At 34.8% G+C, this 23,706-nt stretch overlaps 1 protein-coding gene across 1 annotated transcript in view; it reads left to right on the plus strand.

Annotated features, from left to right (window-relative positions):
• The window catches only part of LOC149075218 (pre-rRNA 2'-O-ribose RNA methyltransferase FTSJ3), a 36,435-nt gene that overhangs the window by 2,601 nt on the left and 10,128 nt on the right, over positions 1–23,706 (plus strand). Inside the window, exons 2-9 of the mRNA XM_089242505.1 lie at positions 406–558; positions 1,459–1,538; positions 6,131–6,230; positions 8,483–8,613; positions 15,469–15,759; positions 17,177–17,277; positions 17,966–18,037; positions 22,605–22,845. Coding sequence (XP_089098631.1) covers positions 406–558; positions 1,459–1,538; positions 6,131–6,230; positions 8,483–8,613; positions 15,469–15,759; positions 17,177–17,277; positions 17,966–18,037; positions 22,605–22,845 — 1,169 coding nt within the window. The remainder of the gene's footprint in view (positions 1–405; positions 559–1,458; positions 1,539–6,130; positions 6,231–8,482; positions 8,614–15,468; positions 15,760–17,176; positions 17,278–17,965; positions 18,038–22,604; positions 22,846–23,706) is intronic.

Consider the following 23,706-nt stretch of genomic DNA (forward strand, 5'->3'; position numbering starts at 1 on the left):
TTACTGCAAAGCATTTCGAACTTAATGAGCCATGATTCTCTCTTAAGAAAGAAAAGGGGCTTATTTCAGCACAGGTAAAACAAATAAAAAACGATGTTGCCCACTCCCTCTTTCCCCAAGGTTGCCCTGCTATTAGGAAGTGTAAGATCGAGGTCCTTCGAAATTTTTGGGCCTTTTTCTGAATAACCCAATATGTGTAATATTACCTTTGTGATATGAACTATTTTTATTTTGTTACTCTTTATTGGGGGGAATAATTAAAAATGTTTTCCCTGTCAAAACTGACATTTACGTCATACAGCTCGTGGGCCGAAAAAAAGAAAGCAAAAAGTTTGTATTTATTTTATATTGTCTCACTAAAATACTCATTTATATTCATAATTATTTTTTTACTTCAAAATATAGGATTCCGTTCCAGAGCTTCATTCAAGCTCCTTCAGCTGAATAGAAAATTTGAGTTTTTACAAAAGTCTCGTGTCTTGGTTGATCTTTGTGCTGCACCAGGAGGATGGCTACAAGTTGCACAACAGTCTATGCCAGTTTCAGCAATCATTATTGGTAAGGTTTTGCTTACATTTCTTCAAGTCATTGCATTAACATAAGCTTAGCTGCTGGTGAGCTACTGATTTATTCTTTATGTGTAGTCGTTTTATGTAACTGAATTTAATAAGATCATCTGACGTGTTATGGCATAGCCAATAATTCTTGCGGTTGGAGGAGTATACTCCTAGTTAATCAGAGTTCCACTGTAATAGGAATCAAAGAAGAACAAATAAGTAAATTGTTTGCATTGATATAAAACAATGCAAGATCTGAAATCATATATTATGATTCTGGAATCTCATATTACAATTCTGGATTCATAATTCCAGGCTCAAGAAGATAGTCATTTGGTTCAAAATATATGGATAAGGGGATTTTGGTGGTTAAATGAATTTTTATTGGATATTGGTTATAACAAATATTTTTTGCAGCATGACTGTTATTTTTGCCTGTCTTGGTTATGTTTGGAATTTATTATGGGCAAAACATCGTTGAAAGTCTTTACAGTTTTTTGAGCATGTATAAAGTGAATTTGTGGTTTTTAACCCTCCAGCCACTGATGGTTTTTGAATTTTTCTGTACAAAATCATGGGGTAGTTTTATCCACCATATGAATATAGAAAAATATAATGACATACTCTGCAAATTTTATAGAATATATGAAACGTGCCTGTGGCCAGAGGGTTAAAATATGATTTATCTGTCTTTTGTATTTACGTGTACTTATATATATCATATCTCCAGTTATTTATAATTGCAGTCCTTCCAGGAAATATTCTCGAATATTCTTCTAAAGATTATTCTCAAGAATTTTACATCTAATCATATATAAATTCATTCGTCATCTTATGAAGGCTATTAATTTTAAACAAAATAAAAATAAAGCAAAAGCTGATTCATATCTTTCTATTTTAGGTGTGGATTTGGTTTCCATCAAGCCTATACCGAATGTAATCACTTTTCAAGAAGATATCACAACTGACAAATGCAGACTGGTAAATTACTTTAGAGACACCACAATTTATAGGATTAAATCATTTCTGCAAGTTACTCATGAAAATCTTTATCGTGAATCACTGTCAAATTTTCCCATTGAAAATAATTACCTTTTTTTTTTTTCTCCCCTTCAGCTTGTCTGAAGTGCCTGAGCTTTTTGCTTTGTAGTTTATCATGATTCCTTAAAATTATTTCTAGTGTACAGTGTAAAGTTATTTCTAATGTTTACATGTCATTAAATATTAACTTTACATGCACCTTATAAACATTCCTTTGCTAAATTTTCAATGAATCAGTGCATGTTAAAATGTGTTTTCTGTGTTGCATGCGTGGCCCAACATAGTTATGTTATCACAGTTGTGCGTGTTTTGTGTTCGCTGGTGCTGCTGTTTGTCTTCCATGTCTTGAAGTGGACATGGTAAATGCTTTAATTTTCATGCTATGTGAGTATCATGTTGAAAGCCTGTCTGCTCTGGAAATCAGTGTTGCTGTAGTCTTGGGAATAATTTCCATAAAAGAATGGAGAAAAAGAACTCTTCTGTATAGAAAACATAAAAATCTGAATTCTTACCTCTCAGCATTTTCAGTCAACTGAAGGCTTGTTGCATGACGATGCAAAATATTCTGCTTTAAGGCAATGGACCCTGAATTATCTGATACTTCCTGGACTAAAAGTATGGTGGGATAAACTTTTTAAGTATGTAATTATATGAAACTAAGTTTTGATATCAAAAATAAATGGCTACATTAGCATCAGTAATATATTAGTAAGATTAATACACGTTTTTAAGGGAAAAAAATCAGTTATTGCATTATTCGTGTGTCAGATAATTGAGATTTTTTTTGTACAACAGGGCTTGGTGAATTAGAGGTTGCCTTGTCACCTGAAAGTTTCTATGTGTGATTACCAAATTTGAGTCTGAAGACAAAGCAAAGTTTTTGGAATGTATGCAATATATAACCACGGAAAGATGGCTTATGACCTTCATCACTAAAAGGGAGGGTTCTTCAGTAGGGATAAAGGGGGAGGGGGATACACTATCCGGCAGAAACCCTGGAAGATATGTTTTTTCCTTTCTCCATTCTTCCCTACAGAAGAACGAACCCTCTTTTCTTGATGAAGGTCATAAGCCATCTTTCCATGGTCCAGAAGACAATGAATGAATGTGAGATGCACGAGTGATCCCTAATTATATATATTCCCCCCCCCCCCCGCACAATATTTCAATTTTGTATATTTTCATCAAATCCACCCAGGAACGAGTGAACTCAACCCAATAAAACTGATGCTGGCTTCTAGTTCACAAGTTATCAAACCCATTTGCTTACCAATAAGGTGTTGAGCGAGATGACTCGCTCCAATGGATACAGTCGAATTCCGTTATAACGAACTCCAAGAGATCAGAGAAATCATTTCGTTATAAAGGAATTCCGGGTTTTTGCATTTTGTTACAATGTTAACTTAATTGGGGAATCAGAAAAGCTTTTGCTAAAACAAGATTTTTGCTATAACAGTATTCGTTAAAACGGGATTCTCAATTCTCATTTTTTTTTGTATCCTGTGTATATAATATGACAAGTGTAAAATAACAGATGAGATGATATGGGCGTCCCCCCCCCCCCAATTGCTTTTAAAATATACCTCCATCCTAATATGTATACATTCCAGGGGTCTGTCCAGCCGGAATTTGGGTCCGGAAAACGGACCCTTCACAAAATTCCGGGGCTAAAAAACGGACCCTTCACAAAATTCTGGGGCTAAAAAACGGACCCTTCACAAAATTCCGGGGCTAAAAAAAAGGATGTTTCACAAAATTTGGAGGATAATAAACGGATCCATCACAAAATTCCAGAAAACGAACCCTTCATGAAAATTACGTCGTAAAAAACGAACTTTTGCGACTGCTGTGCGACAAAATTCTTATCAGTTATGACCCTAGTTGTAATAGAAAGCCATTGATCTTTTTTTTTAAGCATGTATTGTTGGCCCAACACCACCACCCCTTCCCCCATAGATGAGTAATCTTATCTATAGAAGTTGTTGGTTGGATACCGGAAAACATGACCTTGAAAAGGCGATCGGAGAAAGAGCGTGACCTTGAGAGGGCTTTCCTTGTTTCTAGTCTTCTGGTTAGGACATCCCGCTGGTTGACCACGGATTGACCGCGTCCGATATTTTATCGCGCAACCTATGCCATTATACAAACGCTTTAGCCCCGCACTTCTCCTCAAATGGTCTTTGAATCACAACAACAATCATCAACAATTGTAGAATTGGATTTTTTGTGCACGTTTTTTTTCCTGTATTGCGCTTTCATTTTTGAAAATTTAATATGAAGCGTGGTCGACCACCAACAGGTGGAAATTCAAGGAATAGTGATTACTACATTAAAAAAATACGGCCAACTGACGTTAGGGGATGCAGCTCCATAACATCGTTTTTTAAACGAGGATCTGAAAACGTCACCAAAAAGACGTCAGATACAGATAATTCCAATTGTGCTAACCCGGAAAAAATTACTGAAACATTGCTTCCTTCATCGGTTTCGAACCACGCTGTCGAAACCTTGGAAACGGCGCGATACATTACCGATTTATCGGAGGCGCCTAAAGACATTACCGATTTATCAGAAGCGCTGAAAGACATTTCGGATTCTTCGAAAGACATTGCCGATTCGTCGGAAGACAATTCCGTTTCTTCGAAAGACATTACCGATTCGTCGAAAGCGGTGGAAGACATTGCTGATTTATCGGAAGCGCTGAAAGATGCTACGAATTCGTCGGTAGAGCCGGATTTTAAGAAAATTTCATCTACAGAAGCTAGAAAAATGGGTCTAAAAGTACCGAATTTGTTGAACATCGCACGTTTTGAGAAGCTTCACAGTTGGCTATGTTACAGCATTTCTGCATCTGGCTTTCTTTGCAAAATATGTTCTACATTTTTTGATAAGGGACCCTGGATTGACCAAGGGGGTGCAATTTGATGATCACCCAACACGATGTGTCAACAAGCATATATATAGCCAGAAACACAAACAAGCTGTGAGTGCATCAAAAACTAGGAAAATGATAATAAAAATGAAATAAAATAGGAAAATGAGGTTGCTGTTTAATTAGTATTACTTTCACTGCTATTTTGAACGTTTTCACAAAAATAAGGTACATTTTCACAAAAATAAGGTACATTTTCACAAAAACAGGACCCTGTGCAAAAAGTCTGGACAGACCCCTGCATTCATCCATCTTAACTAAACCCAGAAACTTTTCATCTATTCCCAACCCCATCTCATCTGTAATCACCACTAACTTTGTTAATTGCAACAGTATCCGATTGTCCGGGAAAATATGCTGTAAAAATCGTGAATGCTATGTTTTTTTTTTCTTGTTTTTTTTTTACACAAAATATAGTGTTCCGGATTCTGCCACGAAGCTGGGCTAGAAGAGATCTCGGCAACAGGATAAGTGTAGTGGCAAAGTTCTAGCGTTCATTCCCTCGTTAGACAATAAGCTTGTTCTAAAAAACTTGGGGCCATGCTGTAATTTCCATCTGAGAAATATATTTTCCATCACTGGAAGTTTTCTATAACTTGAATTGTTAAACTGTACATATGTACCTCATATGAAAAACCCTCCTGTGTAAAACCTTAGGCCTCCCTCGCAAGGAGAAACTTCTATCTCAAGTAGCCTGGAGTTTAGAACTCTGGGCGACTAAACGACTTGAATTGCCTATTCCCCCTCACACAGCACTATTAAAAAACATCTCAAAGCCTGGAAAACTGAGTAAAAACGACAATTTTAGTTCACCTTATCAGGGTTTAAGCTATGGTCTCATTTTTTGCAAAATGTGAAAGAAAATCATAGAATGCGAAAGAAGTAGTAGCCACTTTCGCAAAAATGCGTACAGGAGGTACAAAATGAGTAGACATCCAATCATCAATCATTACATTAGCATTATAGCATTTTGCTAAAGCTCCCCCCCCCCCCATTTTCGCTTTCTTGAAAAAGAAATTTTTTATCCCACTTATCGTTCTTCTATCTCTTTCTTCAACTTCTTATCTTTCTGTACTTTATGAAGCAAAATAGAAAAAAATCAAATTTTTAGCGATTCTAGCAGCAATGAAGGTGATATTATTACTCGCGTAGGTTTTCTTGTTAAAATAAACCAATATCCTGAACCAACATCCTCCTCTGAGGGGTGCACATGGTTGAATCGGCTGGATACTGAGTCTTCTGGTATAAATGCGACTTCAGTACCCCCACCCCCAGGAACAGAGCCTTATTCCTCATTAGCATTCCTGTATGAAGTTTCTAATAAATTGGCTCATGGCGTAGGGTATTGTATGTATATGTTTGGCCCTAAATCCGAGACTACACCAGCAGCTGCTACTCATACAAAACTGATTTTGTGGTGTGGCTAGACAAAATCAAACCTTTACTGTGCTACCCACACCTCAAAATCGGTTTTTGCGTGGATGCGGCTTAATATATTTCTATGATGACAGATTTCTTGTTCAAGAAGTATTTTAGAACCGACCGGGAAATATTTGATTTGAATTAATTTCAGCATATTCTTTCAATTTATTATTTATAGACAATAAAGAGGCACTTAAAAACATGGAAAGCAGATGTAGTGCTCCATGATGGTGCTCCAAATGTTGGTAGAAGCTGGACTCATGATGCTTTCGCTCAAGGCAAGTAACATTAAATATAAATGCATGTGATACATATGATTTAGTACTATGATAGATATTTGTAATATTGCAAACATAGTATTTATTTGAGGGTTTTTAACAGTTGGTTGATGTGAAGATGTATTTAGGAAAAAGAAAATTCAACTGCCCTTGCGAGGAATAGAACCCACGTCCTCTCACTTGGCAGGTGAGCGCCCTAGACCAGTGTTTCTCAACCTGAGGACAAGTAAAATGTGTGAAACAATTCGACGGACCAGAAACTTACAACATGATGGTGTCCTGCTATTTATGGGACACTCAGAATGGTCAGATTTTTGACTGTTCCGACTATTTTATACACTTGTACTGTTTTTTTTTTCAGCAAAGCCTATTTCAATTTATGATGCTTATTAAACTCATGATTGATAATTTCATAGCTTATAAATCATATTATGATAGTTATGGCTACATTTAAATTAACAGTGATTTCTAGTAGTCTTTCATTTAAAAAGCATTTGTAATTTTTTGCAACTATTGCTGATTTTGAGACTTATGGCAACATTTTTGGTGACAATCGACGATGCCCTGTATTATACCGTATTTAAGATCCTAGCTTCCGATATTTTACTTTATTAAGTATGGCCAACAATTCATGACAGATGTTTTTTAAAAAACATATCTTTTTGTTTACTCTGATTTGCAGCAGCCTTTTATTTCTGCAAATTTTGCAATATTTAGCAAATTTGTCGTAAATTGCATTGTTTGACTGTATCAATATATATATTGTACTGTATCATGTGTATATATTGTTTGCATGTGTATATATTGTTTGTAATTTGTGTTAATTGCATTTTTAATGGGGTTGCTGTATTTTTGAAACATATGACAACCATATTTTTATGGGCATCTTTTTATAAGCCACCTCGTTGGGCATTTTGCCTGTTGTGGCGTTGTATTTGAATTCTAGGCCAGTGATCTGGAGGCCAATTTTCTTCGCAAAATTTTCATTTAGTATAAATTCAATTAAAAAAATCAATTCAATACGTATAAAGGATCTTGCTCGTAGATGAGGGTCGAAAACTCTGGGTAAGACAGGGGAGCCACGAGAAAAAAATATGGTTCAAAGGGGGCCACGGGCAAAAAAAGGTTAAGAAACACTGCACTAGACTACAAAGGTGAACTTTGGCCTGAGTTAGGTCCGCTGTCCATGTACGATTCTATTCAGTGCACACGAGTTCCAAGGAAAGATCGAGATATTCGTTGCCTTTGTAGCCTAGTGGTCTATGGTGCACACTCAGGAAATGAAAGGACACAGGTTCGATTCCCAGCAAGGGCATTTGAATTTCCTCTTTCCTAAATACATCTTCACATCAGCCAGCTGTTAGAAGCCTTCGTATGGATAGTGGAGAGTGACATCATCCTCAGATAGTATTTATTAGCTTTAAAATTATGAATGATGCAAAATCGAGACTATAATAAAAAATCTCTCACGGGGAAATGATCAGCATACATAGTCTTTTTTTCTTGACAATCTGTAATGGTAATAAATACCAGCAGTTACAGTCAGATCCCGATATATAACAAACATTTAATAATTTTTTTTAAAGTTCCTGTGCATATATTTACATTATACTCAATCCGGATATGATGATTTTCTTCATTCAAAAAATAAAATGTTTGTTTTTTATCCGATTTTTTAAATTGTGGGTTTGACAGTATTTTGAATGTTATAAGTGTTAAACCATCTTCATGGTAAAAATTTTTTTCCTTAAAACATCATTGATGTAAAATTGTGTTTAATTTTAATTCTGTATGTGTGCATGCAAGTTCACAAAGAATAACAACATTGTTGACAAGTCAACACTAATGGAGGGCTGTTAAGACATTGAAATACCATTAAAACAGTTGAGGTTTTGTCCTTGTTAGTTTTTTTCTCTCTTAGAAAAAATATTGTTGAATGAAGAGCTCACAAGATGGCAAAATACTGGTCTTTATGTATCTCATTCTATTACTAGGGATTTTTATTGAATTCAAGTTTTTTTGAATTAAGTATGCCCACATTTTTATGGAGATAATATTTATTTGTAACCATGCAATTTGAGCAGCTATGCAAGAATAATTTATGATTTTGAGGTTTTTTCCTAACTTTTTGTTTTCTTAGTGCTTTGTATATCACAGTTTTGTAATTAAAAACATTGTGTGCTGTATAATTCCATTATTCTTAGTCCTTAAAATTTTTATTCCTTTGAATTTATGTGTTTTTTGTTTTCCAGCTCATCTTACTTTAAGTGCATTGAAGTTGGCTACAGAAATACTTATGCCAAATGGATGGTTTATCACCAAAGTTTTCAGGTCAAAAGATTACAATGCTCTACTTTGGGTTTTCGGAAAACTTTTTAAAAAAGTATGATTTTTTTAATTGAAAAAGCATGATTATATTGATTTGTCTTGAATTTTGATTTGTGTAAAATTCTATAACTTTATTTCTGATCAATATCAAGTATAAATAAAAATATGCTATATAGCAGACCCTTAATTTAACTGATAACCCTTCGTTCTTATTAGTCGGAAAATATTATTTTTTTTAGCACAAGAACATGCTGCAACTTTTAGAGCTATTAGTGGTAAAAACAAAATAAACTACATTAGTGGAATCACAGCTAGTGTTATCATTTGGCTATTGTTATCACTTTCTCAATGTACTGATCAGATGTATATTATAACATAAGAAAAAGTTTGTTTATCATATTTATATAATTAAGATTTTTGTTTATATCATTTTTTTTGTCACCCAAAGTTTTTCAGTCACATTTCAAAGCTAAAGGTGAATCAGACATATCTGAGCCCATAATGTTTTAACCAGACAAAAGTAGCCACTATAATCCATGTAAATGTAACGCTTATTTTGCAATGATCTTCCTGTAGTGTAGGCGAATGTAAAGTAAAAAAATATCCCATTTCCTCCAGTGCTATGTCTTTTCCTTTCAGTTGATCAGATTCACAGTTCCCCAGTGGAAAGACTTTCTTCAGGAATACACAGAATGTATCATGCATAAAAAAAATCTTTATCCACCTTTAACAGTTCTTCTTTCAAATCTTCACTAAAAAAATGATTCAGCGGCACACTTGAACATTTTTGAGAGCCGGTTTTGTGTAAAAAAATTAGAGCTGACATTTTTTTAAACAAATGAAATGTAACATATGGTCATCTTATTTGCTTCTCAGTTTGTTTCCAATTATCATCAATCTGTTATTGTTATCAGAAACCCTGAAGCCTGAATTAGTCACATAAGTGGCAGGCACTATATTTACACCATTTTTTTGATGTATTAAACTTTTTTTATTGTCAGTTTTCTTTTTATTGATGTCTTACTTAGTAGGTAGGTCTTGGTAATCATGTTTATTACAGTTATCACAACCAGACAGTCAGAAATGGAAAAGCTTATTCATTTTGAGTTCTCCAGATACAAAGTAAAGTCACAATTACAAAACATTTGTGTAACCAAGAAATTACATAAGTTTCTACATTCACTGCACCATCGAAAGTGATAAAATTTTAAATACTTACCTTGCAATACTTGCAATACCCTTAATCCTGAGCATCCAAATGTATCATGACACACTAGTTGGGCGTCTCACAGCCCTATTACTGTGTTCAATTAAGTTTGGTGTCAAAATATCTCTCGAACCCATAGGATGCTATATCACACCATTTGGGTGCTACTGATCTGTACCCATGGTCCAATGCCAATTTCCCCAAAATATTTTCCTGCTCTCTTTATGAGCGCTTGGAAATCTGGTCTCAAAATCTCTTTGAAATTGTTTTTCCTGATGTACAGTCGGACACCATTATAGTACCCCCCTGTCGCACCAAACCTGCTAAGCTCCAGAAATTTTCAATGAAAAATCCTCTATTTCTAGGCCTTACATGTATTAAACTGTGATTCGGTATAACACCAAACTATAGAACCAGAATTATGCATAATAAGTTGTAGCGTTAAATCAGGGTTTGACTGTATATCTTGTAAAAAATTTTTATCAACTGATTTCATGGTTTTCATCTCCATCCATCAGACCCATTACTCACAATCTTGGAGCTTGTTTTTTCTTGCTGTTGATATTCTTTTTTGATATTCCTCTCCTGACTTCAATGATAAAACACCCATAAACCTTAAAGAATCCTCCTCAGGAATGACTGAAATGACTAAATTTATAAAAGGAATGTCTAAAGTGAGTAAAAGCAATCCTCATGTTTGCCCATACAGGATCTGAAAAGGGTTACAGCTGCAAAATGGTGTGTGGTGGGCTATTAATACCATATAAATTCTGAAGTTCTCAGACTACTTTTGTTTTTTCTTAGTGATGTTAGGTGAGAATATTTTCGTAGAACAAGAATTATGAAATTTTTTTTTTACCAATTTTGTTTATATCATGAAGTACAATTCAGATTTCCTTGCCTGAAACATTTCAAACAAAACAATTTTTGGCATAATCATAATGACAAGATTTAGTTAGAGAATATTCTCTTTCATAGTAAGAGGTTTCAAGTTTCAAAAAAAAATTTGATTGACAAAGGAAGCTATTAAAAAGAAAATCACCTTCATTCTAAGAAGATACAGAACTGTTCTTTTCTTCAATGTGATTAAAATTTCTTAATCACATTCTTTCTTAAATTTTGTATCACTTGTATTTCTTTGCGAGTTGTGCAATTCAGAGCCATGTTGGTCTCTTTTTTTTTTTTGCATTTGAAGTTTAATATTATGGGCTACAAACTTCACTTATCCCCATCTTCTCGACCAAGAATAGTTTCGAGCATTTTCTCTGGAAGGATCACTAGGGGTATTACAAATTACTGGAGAATATTCTTATTGAAAATAGTTAGGATTATTCTTGTTATTTATAATAGTAGTCAAAAAAATATCCTTGAATATTCTCCTCAATGAGAATATTCTCAAGTTATTTATAAAGGTTATTTATTATAATATGCAGGGTGATTCGAAACTTAATGTACAAACTTTTAGGGGAGGTAGGAAACGCAAAAACAAAACAGAATCACATAGGAATGTATGACTGGAAACCCCAACCTGATCAGCTGAAGGATAAACAAAGTCAATAATGGGTGGAAAAACTCTTTATTTAGCAATACTTTAAATGAGGACAATACGTGTACATGTTAAGTTTCACAAGTGCTAAAAGTTCTTACCATCCACAGTTATGAATTTTTTTTTTTGTGATACTGTTTTGTTTTTGTGTTTTCTACCTCCCTTAAAAGTTTGTATGTTGAGTTTTGAATCACTCTGTATATTATTATGAATATTCTTGAGAATATTTTCTGAAAGGACTGTTATAAATAACTGGGAACTATTCGCATCAACAGAGGTGCAAGAGCTGCACCAAACTGCGTCGAAACTGTTCTCTTGCTACATGGTGCACCAAGGCGCCGAATCCCTGCTCATTTGCGGTTCACGGAAGTACCTCTAATGCACTTAGTTCATTAGCAGTACTAATACCCGGAATTTAGGAAAAAGAAGCATGAAAATTTTGTTCACGGGGCGCGTTCTTTCAAGGAAAGAGAGTAAGAGGTTGAGAAAGGTTGAGGTTGAGAGAGTAAGAGGTTGAAAGAGAGAGAGAGGTAATATGGAAGGGGTTATAAGGAAAAAGATATGGAAGGGGTTATAAGGAAAAAGATATGGAAGGGAAAACTTCTTTTTCACTTCCCACCATCTACTACAATCGCATCATCTCGTGACCCTGGAAAGTAGTTGTAATACTTTGAAATAGTCCAATAACGGTCATGTACCATTATTGTGGTATAACCCGCGGTCTATCAAGTCCCTGAATGAATATGCCGAATTTTCCGATTTTTGGAGAGCGTTTTTTCTCCTGCTGGTTATATACTGAAAATAACTAATTTTTCCGCTACCAACCTGCGTTCAAAGATAGTGTATCTGCGCCGTAAATTTGCTTTATTTCCCATAAGATTGCACACGTGCCTTTGCGAAGAATCGAAAAGGGGGATTGGTTTACTCGTTTAAATTACCGAAATTTTTCGGAGATCGTTGGGAAAAAACGGGATCTGTAAAAACTCCAGCTAAAATATCCATAGGTTTGTCATATAGCCACTATGCGGTCGTGTGGTTATCGTTTGCGGTTGCCGATCATGACAATTTCACATCGCGAAAATCCAGATTTGGCGAACAGGGGCGGTTCGAGGAAAAAATCTTTACCCATGCAGAACCTATTTTTTTGGTCGACAAAGCTTTTCCCACCCTTTCAACTCCATTTTGGCACCCCTCCTAGAGCGGCACCCAATATGGCTGCACGGTCTGCCCCTGCATTGGTGGGGGAGGAGCATGCTCTTAACAATAGTCAAAAGAAGGAGTTTGCACTAGGAGCATGTGCTTATTTTGCATAACTTCTGTGAGATACCTTTTTTATATTAATGTCCTACCTTTCCAAAACATGTTGGAGAGAATGAAATGTTCGCACCCTCTTCTTGCTTTTCGCACTCCCTCTCGTGCATTACTGGGATGGTACATTACTCCCTCACGTATTGCTTGGATGTTGTTTAACATTGTATCACCAACAGAACTATTAATTATGTGCAATGAATGGATTGCACTGCAATGCAATGCAAAGAATTACAAGAAGTGAAATCAGTTCAGAGAATAGATAGATATTGGGTGGACATATTCAAACTTTGTAACCTTGAAAGAAGCTCAAAGTTCAAAATTTTGACAGTTTCAGTGAAGGCTTTTTTTATCTTTAGCACATGGTAACGCAGACAGTGAAAGAGAGTTCATTGTTAACAAAAGTCTGAACAGTGAAAAAATCTGTCCATCCAATGCTTTAAAAGAATAAGACACATAGAATCTTATGTTCAAGGGCATGAAAAATTCGAAAAAAATTGCTATTAAGATACTGAACTTTTGAAAACGACTCTTGATTCATATAGAAAATATTGTAACAGGCTTCAGGCTGAGAAAACATTTTTAATTTATTAACATGCTATTATGTTGAGAAATTGTTTAAGTAAATAAGGTATTTATATTTTTCATGTTTTTTTCCCATTTCGCTTTTAAATTTAATCATTTTAAATTCTGTGAGAAGCTAACTTTTTTTCACGGAAACCCTTATTATATTCTGCATGGACTTTTTTTTGCTATATCATAATGAATAAGATTTTGGTGTTCAAGCAGCAGAAATTCTTGCTGCCTAGATTTTCAGTATACTTTTTATTCATCATTTCAGTAATTCATGTTTTAGTAGTGACAGATAAGATACTTCAGAAAAAATTTAAATGGACTTTAATTTGTGAAGGAAATTTATTTAGAATTATTTATTTCAACCATTTTTGGCAAAACTATGGGCATTTCACAGAAAATGCAGATACAGTTAGTTTTTAGTTCTGCTCCATTTTCAAAATTTCTGCTCCAAAATGGATGAGGGGCACTTGCACCCCTGCATCAAGAATAATAAGAATATTTGCAAGTATTTATAGAAATTATTTATATTTTAATATAATATTGATAATACACTGAAGAGCCAAAAAAACTGGTACAGGCATGCGTATGCAAATAAAGAGACATGGAACCAATCAGAGTACAGGGCTGTGGTCGGCAACGCCTATATAACACAACAAGTGTCTGGCATAGTTATTAGATCGGTTACTGCTGCTACAATGGCAGGTTATCAAGATTTAAGTGAACGTAGTGTTATAGTCGGTGCACGAGAGATGGGATATAGCATCTCCGAGGTAGCGATGAAATTTGGATTTTCACGTACGCCCATTTCACGAGTGTACCGTGAATATCGGGAATCCTGTAAAAAATTAAATCTACGACATCGCTGCGGCCGGAAAAAGATCATGCAAGAACGGGACCAACGACGACTGACGAGAATCATTAAACGTGACAGACGTGCAACCCTTCCGGAAATTGCTGCAGATTTCAATGCTGGGCCATCAACAAGTGTCAGCGTGCGAACCATTCAACCAAACATCATCGATATGGGCTTTCGGAGCCGAAGGCCCACTCGTGTACCCTTGATGACTGCACGACGCAAAGCTTTACGCCTCGCCTAGGCCCGACAACACCGATATCGGACTGTTGAGGACTGGAAACACGTTGCCTGGTCTGACGAGTCTCGGTTTCAATTGCTTCGAGCTGATGGACGTGTACGGGTATGGAGACAACCTCATGAATCCATGGACCCTACATGTCAATAGGGGACTGTTCAAGTTGGTGGAGGCTCTGTTATGGTATGGGGCGTGTGCAGTTGGCGTGATATGGGACCCCTGATACGTCTAGATACGACTCTGACAGGTACGTAAGCATCCTGTCTGATCACCTGCACCCATTCATGTCCATTGTGCATTCCGACGGACTTGGACAATTTCAGCAGGACAATGCGACACCCCACACGTCCAGCATTGCTACAAAGTGGCTCCAGGAACACTCTTCTGACTTTAGACACTTCCGCTAGCCACCTAAATCCCCAGACATGAACATTATTGAACATATCTGGGATGCCTTGCAACGTGCTGTTCAGAATTGATCTCCACCCCCTCTTACTCCTACGGATTTATGGACAGCCCTGCAGGATTCATGGTGTCAATTACCTCCAGCACTACTTCAGACATTAGTCGAGTCCATGCCACGTCGTGTTGCTGCACTTCTGCGTGCTCGTGGGGGCCCTACACGATATTAGGCAGGTGTACCAGTTTTTTTGGCTCTTCAGTTTATTCTCTGGAAGGACTACTATTATAAATTACTAAAGAATATTCATATCGAAAATAATAAAAATTATTCTCAAGTTATTTATAATAGTCCTTCCAGAGAATATTCTCTTTGGTAAGAATATTCTCAGGTTATTTATAGAGATTATTTATTGTAATATATATTATAAATATTGAGACTATTCTCTGAAAGAGTAATACTATTATAAATAACTGGGGAACATTCTCATCAGGAATAATATGAATATTCTCAAGTTATTTATAATGGTAGTCGTTCCAAAGAATATTTTTGAATATTCCCCTAAAGATTATGCTCAAGAATTTTACATCTGTATTTTTCCTATAGAATTCGCTTGTTCATATAAAATCTTTGCAACTTCGAGAAAATATTTTTTATATCTAATTTTATACCTGTTGTCTTTCAGATTTGTATAATAGGTGTATAGTACTTCATGCACCTCATAAACCTTCCTCTGATAAATGATAAAAGTCTAAAAACAACATTATTTCTTGTTTTTATAGGTGCATGTGACCAAACCTCAAGCATCAAGAAACGAATCTGCTGAGATTTTTGTAATCTGTGAAGGCTATATAGCACCAGACAAAATTGACCCAAAATTTCTAGACTCAGCTCATCTATTTCAAGACGTTGAAGCTAAAGCAGATAGTAAGAAACTGCTCTTACAGAACCCCCTTAAGAAGAAGAAAGCAGAGGGTTATGAGGCTGGAGATAAATCTGTTTACTCAAAGTTGAAAGCATCAGAGTTTATCTTCAGTGAAAACTATGTGGAACTTCTAGCTAATTGTACAGAGGTGAAAAATTAGTCATTTTTCATTCCTTAATAACAGCCACCTCGTTGGGCATTTTGCCTGTTGTGGCGTTGTATTTGTATTTGTTAAAGCATCAAAAGAAACAGTTTAAAATATTTTGCACATTAAAAAGTCAAAAGTGCCCAAATAATTCCTTCCCGAAATTTTTTTACTCTTTATTTTTAACAGTAAAACTGCTCTTATCACAATGAGTTTAATATGCTCTGTTTCTATTTTTTTTTTTTTTTTATATTGCAAGTTATCAGATAGCATTTCAGCAATGATTGGGTGCCATTCAAGTATTATATCAGTAGATTTTTAGCTGTTTTTGCCTCCTTCCTTTTCCAGCAAAGCTCTTCATGATCCCCCCCCCCCCTGCCCTCACACACAGATGATCAAATATTTATTTTTGATGCAAAATATATTTTTAGAAAAATTAAATATCATACAAAAATACCTTTATATGTTATTATAATCAATTTCTTTTAATTTCAATGCTGTTCGAAGGCTAAGAACTCAAAATTTCTTTTTAAAAAATTCATTGAGGCCCACCCCCCCATAAGTCTTTTGTGCCTTCTTGATCCTGCGTACGTCTTTGATTGGGATTGCCCTTCGAGAATATACATGGGGTGGCATAACAAAAATAGACAATGCCCCTTCCCATCACCATGCACACCACCAGCGAACCACACTCCACCTGTTTGAAGAGTATGTAACGCACTGAGTGGACACAAAACCGTTTGCCCAATCTCTCTCCTCCCCCCATGAGTGAGACAGAACATGGTGGGGAGCATCTGTTTAGATCGTGAGGTCTTCTGAGGACTTATCAATAGTTTAGGTGCCCATAAACTAGGGAAAGGTTTTTCACATTCCTAGTAAAGATGCCATCAAGAATATTTCTTATTTTTATAAAGGGTGATTGATGATGTGAACATCAGTCAAACCCCCCCCCCCTTCCCATTGAAAGTCAGTAAATCTGCTCCCTCCCCACATTGGGCCCCTTATTCAAGGCTCATCATCTATTTTAAATGGGAGCTGTTTAATGATTAAATGTTGGAAAGAATGGCTTTTGTGTATGTTTGCTCATGGTGATTCGAAGTTATTGTAGTTTGGCCTTTTAATGGCCAATATTTCCGATTGGTAACATAAGTTTGATTTAAAAAAAAACAAACTTTTTTTTTTGAAAGCACTTGAATTTTTCTTTTCCCTGAAGATGAGATTCATAAAATAAAATTATCATTCATTTCAGCACTTATGCCATAAATTCATTTATTTTCTTAAAATCACTCATTTTCAAAGAGAAAAAAATATTTTGTTTTTTATTTGATGGACAGAAGAAAGTTTTGAATATGTGTAGGTAATTTTTTCTCAAGAATTTCTAACATTTGTTACAATATTTATTCTCACTTTTTTCCCTTAGATAATTTTTGATGATGACGATATCAGAGATCATAGAACTACTAATGCTGATATTAAAGAGTATTGTATGGATATTAAAGTTCTTGGAAAACGTGAAATAAAGTGAGTAGTAGTTATTAATTTTCTTTAGAGCTTAATGTAAAAATGTTTCTAATTAAAGTGCATGCCACTTGAAGTCATTACTTTAGAACCCGAGGTTTTTGGTAGCAATAACCAATTGATAACTATATCCAAAAAATGCAGATGCTAATAAGATGATCATCTTTCCTATTTGTGTGAAAACCGGTCAGCTCTGGTTCTTTTTAACTCACAACACAATAAAAACGTATATCTTTTCCTGAACTTCTAATTAATTTATACTGCTATGAGGCTTTCAGAGACTGAGCAAATTGCATTATTAGTGATTCCACTAAGCATTGTTTACTGTGATATAAATTTATTTTATTCATCACATCATTAGTACTGTTAAGGAATCAGGTTAGGCAGGTAAAATTCTCAGGTAACCAGGTTCAAATCCTGGCAAGCTGAAATTACTTCCAACTCCACGTTATTTATGGGCAGAATTTTTCAGCCAGCTCGTTGAAATTTTGCCTGTTGTGTCGCCTTTGTATTTTTATTAATTTATGTATTCAGTTGAAATTCTATAATGATATATAATGATATTATACTTTGGTTTGAGAGTTGTCTGCCAGCTTTTGAAATTCTTGGAGTTGTGACTAGAAACAAATTTTTGAATTTATTATTTTTCAGTACTTATTTCCTTATATTTTTATTCATTTTCATATTATAGGGCGCTTCTGAAATGGAGAGCAAAATTACATGATTCAATCAAGAAAGTAGAGGAAATGGAAAATACTACTCAGTAATTAGATGATACTTTCATTAGTCATTTTTTTTATGGATGAAATACAATTATATACAGTTTTGTGTACAAATACAATTATATATATATATATATATATATATATATATATATATATGTTTATTATTTTTTTCGGTAAAAGCAGGCTGGTTTTTGGTAATGGGTAAGTTGGTAAAAGTGCAAAAAAAACTCTTGCAAATGTTTTCATTTTGGGACTTTCACCAAGTCAAAACCTGTTTTTAATAAACACAGACCTGCCAACTCTCCGGATTTTGGCAGAAAATTAGATTTTATGCGAGCTTTCACGTTGTCATGATGTCAATGACTGCCTCGTCGTTAGGGAAAACACCCATAGAGGACAGCCGTGGTCATTTCCATCGAGCAGCCGTAAAAAAAAGTCTTTGTGATCACATTTAAGCAACTGGCAAAGACGTGACTTTGTTTACATAGCATTTATCGGCATTCATTTATCATGGGGAAGCCCTTGGTTGCCGAAATTCCTATATAATTGTTATTGTATTCCATTAACAGCCGCGCGGTAAACACAAATTTTTTTGTTAGCAGCTTTGTATTTTGAAGTTTCTTAATTGTTTTCTCCAATTAAATATGTCTTCAGAAATAAAATATAAAACTTTAAGCTGTATAAAGCTCTTAAGAGTTCATATATCCAAGATTATCAATCACTGATAGCATCCACGGAAGGAAACACTTATGTTTTATGAACAGTATGTAGATGTGATTTCTCTATTCTGCATGGAAAGACTGACGTGGAATTATATTCTGCTCGGGGGGGGGGGGGGGGAGGCAGTGCAGAACCTGCCTTGGGGGGGGGAAGAAGGGAACTTTTTCTTAACTGATTAAAAAAAAAATTTTTGTGAATTTTTTTTTTTGATCGAGTCTATGAGTACTGCGTAGGAGGGGGGTATCCCCCTTCGGGAGAATTTCTGGATTCTAAAAGTTGGCACGTCTGTAAACCAATCAACCATCATAACTTAAGTTCCTGTTGTTTATTAATTATAACTATTTCATAATTGAAGTTACTTAATAATTATAATTATTAATTAAATTAACCACCAGGAACTTATTAATGTTCTTGACCCCAAATCAAAATATGCCAAAATCGGTGATATACATCATAGAACAATCAGTGCTACTGCAAAACAATCTGGAAGAATTTTAAGAAAAGTGTGGAAAACACTATTATGGTGATTTTCGCTGCAGAACATTTCCAGTCAGCCAAGGACTTGTTGCAGAACAATGCAAAACATTCTGCTTTAGGGGTTGCTGGAACAGAGTATTCAGTAATTATCATTAATTAATTAATTTCAGGATTTTCAGCAACCTGAGAATCAGGGAAAATGTAAAATATTTTACGCAAAAGTCAGGGAAATATAGAAATATTTGAAAGTCAGTGAAAAGTTCTGTGAAGGAACTCGGAAAACAAAAATTTCGGAAGGTTAAGATTTTGAAATATAACTTTATATTTATTTCTATGGGGGTTTTGGTCAGGGAAATTATGAAGCAGTTTTTGCTGGGAATCCAGAATTTACTTCAAACAGTATGAACTTTTAATTTATCATAATTATTAATTACTGCCAGGAACTAACAAGTTCATTAGGTTAATTGTTCATAAATTATAATTACCAAATATTTATAGTTGGTGATTAATAAGCATCAGGAACTAAGTTCATGATGGTGAATTAATTCATTTAATTGTGGCATTTATTGTTTGGAGTAAATTATATCATTAGTTAATTATAATTATTAATTACTTAATTAGCATCAGGTTCAGGTCTCTTAGAGACCTATGGGTATCCATAGGAACCCTCAGGTTTTTTTTTTAAAATTCAAACAAATTTCTATTCATTTGAACTATCTTTTGCCTTTTTTCTTATAAGTATGTTTGTGATACTGTTTGTGAAATTTGTAATGTATAGATTTTAGATGTGCTTTTTCCAATATATGTGTAGGTTTAGAGTACATGTTATGGTAAATGTGATAAATCTGGAGAGAGAGACTATGTGAAATTCTTTTTCTCTAATAGGGTTGTTAATAAATGGAATAGCTTTACCTCAGGGGTAGTAAATTGTAACACAATTGACACGTTCAAAAAGAAATACGATAAACATGTTGGGGTGAATCGAGAAGCTATCCATACTTTGAATAAGACAAACATAAATATTTTTTATGGGCATTTTATAATATTTTATCATCTATATATAGTATATATGTGTATATATAGTTTTCATAATTACATTTTTAATTGGGTTGCTGTATTTTAAAAATATATGACATCCATATTTGTTATATGCATTTTTTTCTAAGCCACCTCATTGGGCATTTTGCCTGTTGTGGTCTTGTATTTGTATTAAATCACTGGCCTGCTCATGTATTGTGAATATATCATATTTTTTATACAGAAAACTAGCTGAGTGAAGAGATAGTCAACCCTTGGTGTATGAACATAATTCTTTCCTGAAATCTGTTCTTAAACTGAATTGTTCACAAACTGAAAGAATTTTTCCCCATAGGAATTGGTGTCAAATGAATTAATCCGTTCTTGAAACTCAAAGATTTCTAGCGTGAACTTTTACAACAGCCCTTGTGCAACTCAACCAATCATTATCATCAAACCAATACTGAAAAAATTACCATAATTCGAAAGAGATGAAATGCAAGCTGAATAAAAACAATGCAAACAGTAGGGCAAAGTCTAGTTTCGTGAATATGTATCATCTAATCTCAGTGACAAAGCCCTCAAAATCCTAGTTTGCAATGCTACCTGGCCATAAAATATACTCCAAGCCAAATTGATGATTCTCTGTATGACACTCGCTGCTAAGCTTTGTAAATAAGAATTATGCAATGTAGGATGATAAAATAATGTGTCCAGAAGTTACTGACTATTAATTCTGTGTCAGATATCATTGTAAAACATATTCGAGAAGGTTTTTTTCTCCCGAGCTTTGCAAAGTTTGAAACAATGCAGGAGCCATATTTGATGATGAGAATTTTATTCTGATGAAATATGATTCTTCAACCAAATTCGGTTGAAAATTATAATCTCTCACTTCTGAAATAAGTTTCCTTCAGGATTCTTGCCATTTTGCATGTCTGTAAACCAAGATTAGTTCATAAACTGAATTGCTCACAAACCGAGGGTTAACTGTATTGATGTTTAGGAAAGGATCCTAAACATCTCTGCCCTCACGGGGACTCGAACCCAGGTCTCTTGTTTTTTCACATTTACTAGTGAATATGTATCATTTCCCCAGTCTGTTTTGATAAATTTGACAAGTCATCAATAATTACTTAAATGTGCTTATTATTGTTATTATGCATAAACTTAGGTCTAGGACAGGGGTTCTCAAATTTTTTCACCCATGGCACCCCTTTCCCTAACCAACACTAATCCATAGCTCCCCAGAGCAGTTTAATAAAGAGTTTCTTCGAGAAACCTTTGAATCCTTGAGAAACCTGATAAAGAGGTTGGCAGCACATACACAGTTAAGAACCTGTGGTCTAGGGTGATCAATTCAATCAGTAATGCTGGTTATGTTATACATTAGAATCTCAACTATCCAGCCTCCATACTATCTGGCCTAGTCAAAAATTAATGCATAATAATTCTCCATGATAAGTTATGATGTACAAAGTCCTTATTTTTCCTCAACTGCAACCCGCTCTTTTCTTCATTAAGCAGGGTCCTCAACCACCACATTACCTGATTCCAAGCTGCACAAAAATTGGTTTTGAGGCATAGTCACCCAAAATCGACCATAAAAATCTCCTGCGCTGTGATAGCCACACCTCAAAACTAGTTTGCATATGTCAGAGCAGCTTGGGAAGGGCGGGTTCACACTGGACTTATATGACAAGCAATGTAATGAAATCATCATGGATTGAATAAGAAAAAGAACCCAGTATTGATTTCTTGTTCAAAAACCCTAAAATTTTTAAGAAACTGAAAAATCAGGAATCATTACCTCTACGTTATACATGTGAAAAGAAAACATAGATGAATTCAGAAATATTTAAAACCTGTTTCCGAAATGAATTTGTACCAACTATAGAAAAATATTTGAAAGACCACAATTTGACGAGAAATGCTGTGCTGCTACTTGACAATGCACCTTTCCATCCTGTGACTGACAAACTCAAAGCCGGAGACATTAAAGCTTTATTTTTATTTCCCAATATGATGGCTGTTAATCAGCTGATGGATCAGGGTGGCCTTCAAATGCTAAAGAAAAAGTATCGTCTCTGATAAAGGTTAAATTAAAGTGATATTTCAATATATTTACTAAACTTACCAACATCATTCTAGGAGATATATATCATCACTTGCAAAAGTGATGAGTGTAATGAAATTTAATTTAATGAATGTAATGAAATGCAAAGCAGCAAATTTCTATATTTCACCAGAATGTTGCAAATCCTGGTAAACAATATAGGGATTCTGTGATTGCGCATGTAACAGAAGTAGATGATAATTTTGTTGCAATTATCAGCTAATAAAAATCTAGAATGTCTTGACACGTGTGTCACTATTCATGTTTAATTTCAGAGTCCCTTCTGAAAATGCAAGTGGAGATGCGGAGGAAATTGAGATAGAAAATGCGATAGCTGAAGCTAAAGAGCTAGAGTTTACGAAATACAAAGAGCTGAAAAAGAAGAAAAAGAAATTATTGAAAGAAAGAAGAAAAATCAGAGAAAGAATGGATTTGAAAATGATCATCCAAGATGATGAACCCATCATTGATGAGGATAGAGAGCTGTTCTCTATCAAAAAGGTCATCAACAAACAGGTGAGTGTTAATTATTTGAATGAATTAGTAACAGTCTCTTTTCTCTCCAGTACACAATGTCAAAATTGTAAAAGTGCAAAAATGGTTTGAACTTGATAAGTTCATTGTAAATGAAGCATTTTTTAAGGGAAAAATGATGAAATTATTAGTTGTGATATTTCGTATAATGATAAAGAAATTTTTAAAAGTTATACTGAACACATTGTTTTCAAACAAATAAAAAAAAAATCCCTTAAATGATTGTGCAGTCTAGTTTATAGGGATGTTCAGTGTATACGATTTGTGCATTCCAGAGACATACAAGACATGTTGCATCCTTTATTCATGAATTTTGGGGGTTAAATCCTGCCTTTCCTGCAAAGTTGATTCAAAGAGCGGCTTCAAACAATCCTGAACCAATGTTTTATTTTGATTTACTAACCAACCAGGTCCTGGTACCTATCAATTTTTCAGTGAGGTGTACCAGAGCCTCTTCGTCAACTGAAGAATGATCAGTGAACTGAACCATCTGAATTCCTCTTTCATTTTTCTACTTTGGCCACACCACTAAGCATAGATGTTTTCTGTGGGGATCTAGTGGTTCAAAACTTGCTTTGCAATCATTGGCCTTAAATTGAAACACTTTTTATAAGCCTTCTAACACATTTGTGGTTTTCAGCTTTTTCAAATTCTCATAACTGGTTGAAAAATACATTCACGTAGCTGCCAAGTCTCCCAGATTTTCCGGGAGGCTTTCGAATTTCTACTCAATCTTCTGGACTCCCAAAAAATTCTTATAGCTCCCAAATTTTGCCTGTGATTGTACAAAATCCCTACATTTGGGGAAAAATATTCCCCAAGAATTTACCCGAAAAAAGAACT

The sequence above is a fragment of the Pholcus phalangioides genome, unplaced genomic scaffold (genome assembly GCF_987345545.1).
Source record: "Pholcus phalangioides strain wild (caught in Gottingen) unplaced genomic scaffold, Ppha-v1.0 ptg000015l_1, whole genome shotgun sequence".
Lineage (NCBI taxonomy): Eukaryota > Metazoa > Arthropoda > Arachnida > Araneae > Pholcidae > Pholcus > Pholcus phalangioides.